The sequence below is a fragment of the Neophocaena asiaeorientalis genome, unplaced genomic scaffold (genome assembly GCF_003031525.2).
Source record: "Neophocaena asiaeorientalis asiaeorientalis breed wild unplaced genomic scaffold, Neophocaena_asiaeorientalis_V1.1 scaffold110, whole genome shotgun sequence".
NCBI classification, from domain to species: domain Eukaryota; kingdom Metazoa; phylum Chordata; class Mammalia; order Artiodactyla; family Phocoenidae; genus Neophocaena; species Neophocaena asiaeorientalis.
Genome location: NW_020175053.1, coordinates 2,253,446 through 2,263,373, shown reverse-complemented (window position 1 = coordinate 2,263,373; position 9,928 = coordinate 2,253,446). Strand labels below are relative to the sequence as shown.

The following is a 9,928-nucleotide window of genomic DNA, read 5'->3' as shown; positions in this document are numbered from 1 at the left end:
GCCCCGGTCCACAAAAAAAAAAAAAAAAAAATCTGATAACAATTCATTCATTGGTATATAGCCTAGGCTACGAAAAAGCAACTGTATGGATTGCATGAGGTGACCGTAAATCAATCACACTGCTGCTTCTTTGTTATCGATGCATGAATTGTTACAACTGTAAATAATGAGTTTACTTTTCACATTATCTTTTCATTATTGTTATCTAGTGTTAGTAATACATGTAACATCTATGGTGTTTGTATCGTATAAGACACTATTGATGTAGGTACTGACACATGATTCATCTTATAAACAGATGATGTAAACTTAATGTATCAATAAATACAGTACAGTACCATAAATGTATTTTCTCTTCCTTATGATTTTCTTAATAACATTTTCTCTTCTTTAGCTTATTTTACTGTAAGAATATAGTATATAATACACATAACACACAGAATATGTGCTAATTGACTTTTCATGTTATCGGTGAGGCTTCTGGTCAACAGTGGGCTATCAGTGGTTAAGTCTGGGCGGAGTCAAAAGTTACACATGGATTTTCAATTGTGTGTGTGTTGGGGGGTCAGCACCTTTAAGCTCCACACTATTCAAGGGCCAACTGTAGTTTGATAATTCCTTTTAAAGGCTGATCTCCTGAGACTGTTGATAAATTAAATCATTCCTTTAGTTCTGACTGTCTGAGCCAGGTGTGTTCAAGGCTATTATGGGCTGAGTGCTGTGTCCCTTTCAAATTCATATGTTGAAGCCCCAACCCCCACAGTGATAGAATTGGGAGATGGAGCATCAGAGAGGTGATTATGCTTAGCTGAGGCAGTGAGGGTGGAGCCCCATAATGGGATTAGTGCCCTTATAAGAAGAGGAAGAGAGACCAGGGCTCTCTCTGCTGCACACATGGGGAGGTCATCTGAGCACACACAAGAAGACCAGAACATGGCCTCCATAAGCCAGGAAGGGGGCCCTTAACAATAATGGAATCTGAGGGCCCCTTATTTTGGACTTTGCAGCTTCCAGAGCTGAGAAATAAAGGTTTGTTGTTTAAGCCACCCAGATTGTGGGCTTTTGTTTTTCTTTTTGTCACAGCAGCTCAAGCTGACTAAGACAAAGGCAAAACAAAAATTTAAGATCTGGATTGTAGCCAGTGTCAAAACTAAATGAATGCACCAGGCTCTGGCAGCTGTGGAGCCCCACAAGGGCTCACTCCTAGAGGTTTTGGGTGTGCATTGCTAAGGGGAAAGAGAAGAAGATCAGGGCAAAGGTGAGCAGGACAGACCTTCTGATCTTGTCTAGTTGCCTGGAGACCAAGGAAGAGTCCAGTGCAGGTTCCAGAGGGGAACTAGCTAGGCCTTCTCTACTGTGGGAAGGTCCCCTCCAAAAGAAGTTTCTAAAAACACTCAGCCTCTTAGCCTAGCCCATCATACACAGCCTTATGAGGCCTGCCTTAACCAAACCCACTTCCCTTGCTTCCATTTTAATCCTACAAAAGAGGAAACTTTGTCCCAAAGGCCATATTTTTGAATTATACCCTGATTGGTTACCAATATATTTAAAAAAAAGAAGGATATTCAGTAAGTAGGACATTTTCCCTCTGCAAGAAAAACTACTTTTTAACTCTTTTTTTTTTTGTTTTATACATAAAAACAGCACATGTACATTGGGGAAAATTTAGAATATGACAGATGACAGAAAGAAAAAATTCAAGTCACTAGCTGGGGAGATACTACTTAATATATTTATTTCACCATATAGTTTAATTATATATGTATTTATATATAATTAATACATATTAATATTATAGGTGTTTATATATAATTAATTCATATTAATATATATTGATACACAATAATACATTAGTATTATTGATACATATTAATGTATAATTAATACATGTTTGTACATATATTTAATTTAAAATTGAATTTAACATACTGCTTTACGATTTTTTACCAGTTTTACCCACTTAAGAAAATAAGCTGAGATAACATCACGAAATGATCTTTCATAATGTTATTCTTAACGGTTGCAAAATGAATTTCTGTATTGAGATAGCATAGATGAACTCATCCTCTATTGTAAGAAATGTAACACTGCTCCTGGTGTTTCATTATTATAAATACACTGCCGTGAATAACCTTGTAGCTAACTGTTTGCTACCACTATTCATTATTTCCTTAGGATGAACTCCTAACAGTAGATTGCTAAAATTAGACTTATTTAAATATTTAACATTTTTAAAATGTATTGCCCAAGTGCACTCTAAAAGGATTTTAACAATTTACATGTGTGCTAACACAGCTTTTACTACCCCTTAATTTCCATTCAAGAGACATTTAAATACCAGAAATTGTTGCAGGTACGAGGGCACAAAGATAAAACAAGCACAGTGGAGAAAGGACAGCCTCTTCAATAAGTGGTGCTGGGAAAACTGGACAGGTACATGTAAAAGTATGAGATTAGAACACTCCCTAACACCATACACAAAAATAAGCTCAAGGGCTTCCGTGGTGGCGCAGTGATTGGAAGTCCGCCTGCCGATGCAGGGGACACGATTTCGTGCCCTGGCCTGGGAGGATCCCACGTGCGGCGCAGCGGCTGGGCCCGTGGGCCATGGCCGCTGAGCCTGCACGTCTGGAGCCTGTGCTCCGCAGCGGGAGAGGCCACAGTGGTGGGAGGCCCGCGTACCAAGAGAAAAAAAAAAAAGGAAGAACATAAAAATGAGTAAGTTAAAAGATGTCAGAATGGCCATCATCAAAAAATCTAGAAACAATAAATGCTGGAGAGGGTGTGGAGAAAAGGGAACACTCTTGGTTAATCTTATTTTATTATTATTATTTTATTTATTTATTTAATTTTGCAGTATGCGGGCCTCTCACTGTTGTGGCCTCTCCCTTTGCGGAGCACAGGCTCCGGACACGCAGGCTCGGCGGACATGGCCCACAGGCCCAGCCACTCCGCGGCATGTGGTATCTTCCCAGACTGGGGCACGAACCCACGTCCCCTGCATCGGCAAGCAGACACTCAACCACTGCGCCACCAGGGAAGCCCGAAAAGGGAACACTCTTGCACTGCTGGTGGGAATGTGAATTGGTACAGCCACTATGGAGAACAGTATGGAGGTTCCTTAAAAAACTACAAATAGAACTACCATATGACCCAGCAATCCCACTACTGGGCATATACCCTGAGAAAACCATAATTCAAAAAGAGTCATGTACCAAAATGTTCATTGAAGCTCTATTTACAATAGCCCAGAGACGGAAACAACCTAAGTGTCCATCATCGGATGAATGGATAAAGAAGATGTGGCACATATATACAATGGAATATTACTCAGCCATAAAAAGAAACGAAATTGAGTTATTTGTAGTGAGGTGGATGGACCTAGAGTCTGTCATACAGAGTGAAGTAAGTCAGAAAGAGAAAGACAAATACCATATGCTAACACATATATATGGAATCTAAGAAAAAAAAATGTCATGAAGAACCTAGGGGTAAGACAGGAATAAAGACACAGACCTACTAGAGAATGGACTTGAGGATATGGGGAGGGGGAAGTATAAGCTGTGACAAAGTGAGAGAGTGGCATGGACATATATACACTACCAAACGTAAAATAGATAGCTAGTGGGAAGCAGCCGCATAGCACAGGGAGATCAACTTGGTGCTTTGTGACCACCTAGAGGGGTGGGATAGGGAGGGAGGGAGGGAGACGCAAGAGGGAAGAGATATGGGAACATATGTATATGTATAACTGATTCACTTTGTTATAAAGCAGAAACTAACACACCATTGTAAAGCAATTATACTTCAATAAAGATGTAAAAAAAAAAAAAAAACAGCACAGAATTTACAGCCCATTTATTAGCATGATCAAACCCAGGGATAGAGGAACTGGGATTGATAAATCTTCCCTAATAAACACCAAGCCTACAGAGTGGGTTCCTGGGCGCCAATCAAGCCGCTCAGATGACAAGCAGCCCTTGAGAAGACTCAGTCTTTCCTCCCTGGGTCTAGCCAAGCACCTCAGTTAACCATGAGAGATGATCTTGGATACATGTTCCTGTTGGCTTCCGAGTGAGCCAAAGGAATTAAGAAAGAGAAAAGCAAAATACTGCAATTCTCTTAATGCACCCTCTTAGCTTGAAATTAATTGCGTTCTTAATGTGAAGTTATTTTCAAAGAGGCTGTGGACAAAAGGAGAAAGCACACAGAACGCCACGTCACTAATTTCCCACCTTTGATGCCAAGTCGGGATGCTCTTGGGGCACAGGCCCTCTCCGAGAGGACGGAGAGACCAGCGGGACCTCCTTGGTACCACTTTCTAACTGCTTCTGGCCTGCACCCTTCATTTCCTTTAAGTGCCCACTCCAGGTGGGCAATGTGGTCCCAACAGTACATCCCACAGAGCAGCTCCTCCATAACAAGGACTCAGTCTACATGCCGTTTTCTTCCCATTGCTGATGGGGTGGGAGCAGGGCTCTGCATCTCACCAGCTGACCTCCACTACGGCTCACTTCCTAATGATCCATGATTCCCGAGATCCACTCATGGAAGAAGAGGCTTTTACTTTTACCATCAAGTGCTCTGTCTCCCTGGGTCAGATGTGGCTACTTAACATAGAAAGTAAAACATCCTTGCAGACAGCATTTCCTGCCCTGCTGCAGGTGGCTGCTTCTATTTTCTTAAATAGACATATAAATAAACAAGTTTGAATGGTGCATTTTACTCATTTCTCTAAGTAACGTAAAAACAAAGCCTTAATACACTCCCTATCCACGAGCATAAGCTTTCCTCACCTTGGTCTAAAAATACCAACACTTCTAATACATTCTCTGATTAGACTAATATAAAACTGATTTATATTTTCAGAAGTTAGAGGATGCATCAAAACAGGAAATGAAAAATAAAGGGCATACCTGATAAAAGTTAGGCCAGAAAGTACTGATGGCCAGCTCTGCCCTGTTCCATGTACGGTTTGGGTCTCCAGATATATTCCAAATAGGGTTCCCCAAAGGTCCATTATTGACCTTCACGTAGACGTTGAGTAACCCAGGAGCCGAATTACTCTTGCTGGATACAAAGTAGTGAAAATCAATGCAGTGGGTGTCATTTTCTTTGAGCTGAGGTAAGAGGAGGTGGGCTCTCTGTCCCTCAGATCTCCCAGACGTGTTCACCAACATGAAGGAGCCTGCGAAAAGAAAATCAAAGGACGGTCACAACCGGAAACACTACTTCCTGCTCGTACCTGAAAAGTCACCATCATTTCCATGGATCGACACTGCAGTTCCACACATCTGACCTTGGCTTTGAAAGTCCCACCTCTTTCACACCTTTTCATCCCCAAAGTGCTCTCAAGGTCAGTGGGGATGGCAAATTCCCTTGATGTCACTGCAATTAGTTTCCTAAATAATAGGTATACGCATGGTTTGCAGATCTGCACTGGTCGATCTGGTGGTCACTAGCCACATGGAGTTTTTTTTTTTTAATTAATTAAAATTCTATAATATTGAGTCATATTTTAGATTCCACATATAAGTGATATCACATGGTATTTGTCTTTGTCTTTCTGACTTACTTCACTTAGTATGATAATCTCTAGGTCCATCCATGTAGCTTCAAATGCCATTATTTTGTTCTTTTTTATGGCTGAGTAATATTCCATTGTGTGAGTGTGTGTGTGTGTGTGTGTGTTGTGTGTTGTGTGTGTGTGTATATATATAAAATATATTATTATATATATATCACATCTTCTTTATTCATCTGTCGATGGACATTTAGGTTGTTTCCATGTCTTGGCTATTGTGAATAGTGCTGCTATGAACATAGGGGTGCATGTATTTTTTGAATTATAGTTTTGTCCGGATACATGCCCAGGAGTGGAATTGCTGGAGCATATGGAGGAGGGTTGGACTGGGAACTTGGGGTTGGTAGATGAAAATTATTACATATGGAATGGATAACAACAAAGTCCTACTGTATAGCACAGGGAACTATATTCAAAATCCTGGGATAAACCATCATGGAAAAGAATATGAAAAAGAATATACATATGGATAACTGAGCCACTTTGCTGTATAGCAGAAATTAACACAACACTGTAAATCAACTAGACTTCAATTTAAAAAAAAGAGATGAATTAAAAAAATTTCAGCACCTGGACAAAAAAAAAAAAGTTCTGTAATATTGAAAGTGTAGGTCCTCAGCCCCAGGAACCACATTTCAAGCGCTCAACAGCCACATGGGGCCAGCTGCTACCATACTGGGCTGCACAGATATTGAACTTTTCCATCATCTCTAAACAACACTGTTCTACAATGGTACCACCACTGAGTAATCACAGACACTCTGAGATTCTCATATAATCTAGAGAAAGGGAACAGATTGTTCTGGTTTGTGGAATCTTAGAAAATTGGTCTGATGATACTCCTTGTCATCAATATAACATGATTTTCTTGCAGCTCAGCACCCATCCCCCCAATTACTGTCACAACTGGCTTCTCCTCGACTAGGGGTGTGCTCATAATGGGGGGATGATGGAGTTTACCGATTAATGGTTGTGCCCATGCGGGACAGCTGTTCACAGAAGTCTCTGTGAGCTCCTTGTTTTCAACTTTTCATCCAGGGCACTAACCCACCCATGAGTACTGAAGAGTTTCCAGATGGATTCAAGCTTCCCAGATACCCTGACCTTGGGAAAGGTCACTTGGACTTTCTCCATGCCTAAGATCACCAGAAACAGCAACTAAAATAAATGTATGAAGTTTATATATCACACAAAGAAAGGTAAATCAAAATGTTCTAAGATGAACGGGAAAACAGGTCATCACAAGCCTTCTTTAGCAGAGAGGAAAACATGTATGGAAATTCTGAGGGGGAAGTACAACTAAATTTGGAAAATAAAGATAAAAGAAAACACTACTCAGGGTGGTTGGACTCATGGTTTCTACGGCATGAAGAGACTATTACCCTCAGTTGAGTATTCCTTTAAAAACGTCCCTCATTGAACCATAATTTTCAAGGAGGTGTGTGTATGCACGTTTGCGGGTATATATATTTTAGTAAACACCCACACGTATCTATAAGGATACATACACAATCTTAGAAAAAGTGTGGAAATTTCCTCTCATCCACAAGCTGTGATTCCCTAAACAGCAAAACGAGAAGACTACTTTTCCCAGGGAATTATCAGGAGGACTAAATAAAAAGCAGGAATGTAGATATATCCTTTATAAATTAATAGACTATTGTTAAAGGATCAATATTACAAAATGTTTGCTTCTGGTTATTACCTCTCAGGGCCCCTTCATGAGATGAGCTAGTGTTAATGCCATGTAAGAAAAATAGGAACTGAGTCACAGAGAGATGAGGACGCATCTTAGCCAGGCTTTAGGATGAGTCAGTGGCAAAATCAGAACTTGGGGCCTCTGGGTTTCCAGCCCATTACTCATCCTGCTACCCTCCAATAACTCCACATTTCTTCATGCGCCATTTGAGCACATATGGAGAAAACAAACCCTTTCATGACAGTGAAGGAAAATTATGGGAGCTATCTGAAAATAAAGCAATTTTTCCAGAGATGAATGTTACGCACCTGGAAATATGAAAGTCAAGCCACAAGGGAAGGGTTATTGTGGAACATATATTTCAGTAATAAAGAAGAACTGCAAATGTGATTTAAGAAAGAGTTGGGGACAGAGAGAGGGATTTTGTGACAAGAGAATACCACTGCAGTGATTTGGGTTAGCTATGCTCTACAAAATGTGAAAAAAAAAGCTCTTCAAAATACACAGGGTCGACCAACCCCATCACAAATTGAAAGAGGGCAGTTGGTGTTTATGAGTTAAAGATCGTACTTTGTCGCTCTTAGTAAAATATAAGCGTATTTATTCCAAATTCAATCATTTGGGGCTCTGGCATCTGCAACATAGTTGCAATGTAGAATATTCCCTGATGGGGCTAAGGCATGAGTCGGCCTTGAAGCCAACTCTGAATCACCAAAAGCTTTAGTATTGTCACTCTGCCGAGAATATTACTTCTTGGAGTGTTTCCATCACTTAAACTTGGGCGACCAGAGATGGTAAATATGGCAATAAGCATAGGAGAGCAAAAGTAGGTTTCCTGCATCCTGGAAAGTCTAGTTTGGATGACTGGATGAAGAGTCTCTTTTCACACGTTGGTATAAACCAGGTAACATCCTACCATAGTTGTTTGGGAAATCACTGGGTTTCCCTAAAATACTATTTTCCCCAACTACACAGCCTATCCTTCAATATTTACTCATTAAGCTTCATTCTAGGACAAAATACCAATTTTTATCTTGAGGTCAAGGTGAAACTCAGGTATTTTAAGTTGCAAACACTCAAATGATCCTGATTTTTATGCTTTCTCCTTTTTTCCCCCCTTTTGAACCAGAATACAGTCTATCCTGTTACAAGGCATGTTGCTGCAATGCAGATTAGCTAACAGGATTAGCAAATAGGGGAGTGACATCCATATAACACTAGAGTCCCTTCAGACCACATGCAATTTTTTGCAGGACATTAATGTTGTAGAGCAATCAAGGCAAATTTTCTCTCCAATAAAGGGCTACGTGATGGCCTTTCGACAAAGGTGAAACTCCTGCAGAAGGGCCTTCGCTTAGGGTCAAAAGTGGCAAGAAGTTTAGTGGCTCTACAGAGCCATTCCTCTTCCCACTCTGTGAGGTTGTCTGGGAAACTGCAAGACCAGATGAAGAAGCTGTGAAGCTTCTGCTCCCCTCCTGAGATTAGAGAGGAAAGCACACTGACTGATGGAGACGATGAACCCAGATCGTCTATTTCAGCTAGCAGAGAGTGGTCTCTATCAGAAGGGAATGACTGACTCCGAGGTCCCCGCTGGTGAGAAGGAGGATGTGGAAGCCCTCAGGCACAGGGCTAAGGATGGACTCACAGGGATTCTAAGTGCCAGGCGGAAGTTAATGAGGCCAGGATTCTTATTAGGGCTGTGACTGTTTCACTGGTTCTCTGGCTACAAAGCTGTGTAGATTTTGAATAGTCAGCTCCAGTTTTCTTACAAGATCTAGCATTTTCGGTGCATGGTTTTGTTGCAATAGTCAAAGGGTTTCCAAGGACAGGTGTGTGGAGCTGGTCGAAACACCTGCTCTACCTGAACCGTCTTCCTACCTCACTGGTTCTGCCCTCCGGAAGCAGCTCCATCTAGACTGTCCCCTCGGTCACAGGCAAAGGTCCTGCTTCTAAACAGTCCAGAAACCAATGAGCAACTCGTCAACACACAGTATTCTTTTTACTGAGGTACAGCTGCTGTACCATATTATATAAGTTACAGGTGTACAATAGAGTGATTCACAACTTCTAAAGATTATACTCCATTTATAGTTATTGTAAAATATTGGCTCTATCCCCTGTGTTGTACAATATATGCTTGTAGCTTATTTTATACCTTATAGTTTATATCTCTTAATTCCGTCCCCTCCTTTCACTTCCCCCTTTCCCCCTCCCCCCGGTAATCACCAGTTTATTTTCTGTATCTGAGTCTTGCTTCTTTTTTGTTATATTCACTAGTCTGTTGTATTTTTTAGATTCCACATATAAGTGACATCAACAGTATTTGTCTTTCTTTAATGCACACTATATTTTAGAGAAAAAGTCTCTCTTTACTGAGCACCTGTTCCCTGGGGTATAGTCCCCTGAGAAGTGTCGCTCAGCTGGTATTTCTGTGTAGCCGCACAATCAACGATTAATGCATATACAGGCATTTAGGACAGTGTTTGCCGCATAGCACAGGCTCAAAAATTATTGGTGATTATCATTACGATTACTATGTTGCTTCATACCTCCTAATGCCTGCTTCTCTAAATTCCCTGTAATTCTTCAGCATTTAGCTCTGTATATTTATTTCTGCCTGCCTGTCCACAACCCTCCTAGTCCTA

General features: G+C 40.8%; 1 protein-coding gene across 2 annotated transcripts in view; it reads right to left on the bottom strand.

Annotated features, from left to right (window-relative positions):
* The window catches only part of PTPRM (protein tyrosine phosphatase receptor type M), a 743,754-nt gene that overhangs the window by 465,916 nt on the left and 267,910 nt on the right, over nucleotides 1-9,928 (bottom strand). For both annotated transcript variants that reach the window (XM_024763901.1, XM_024763902.1), the window contains exon 3: nucleotides 4,917-5,188. In XM_024763901.1, coding sequence (XP_024619669.1) covers nucleotides 4,917-5,188 — 272 coding nt within the window. The remainder of the gene's footprint in view (nucleotides 1-4,916; nucleotides 5,189-9,928) is intronic.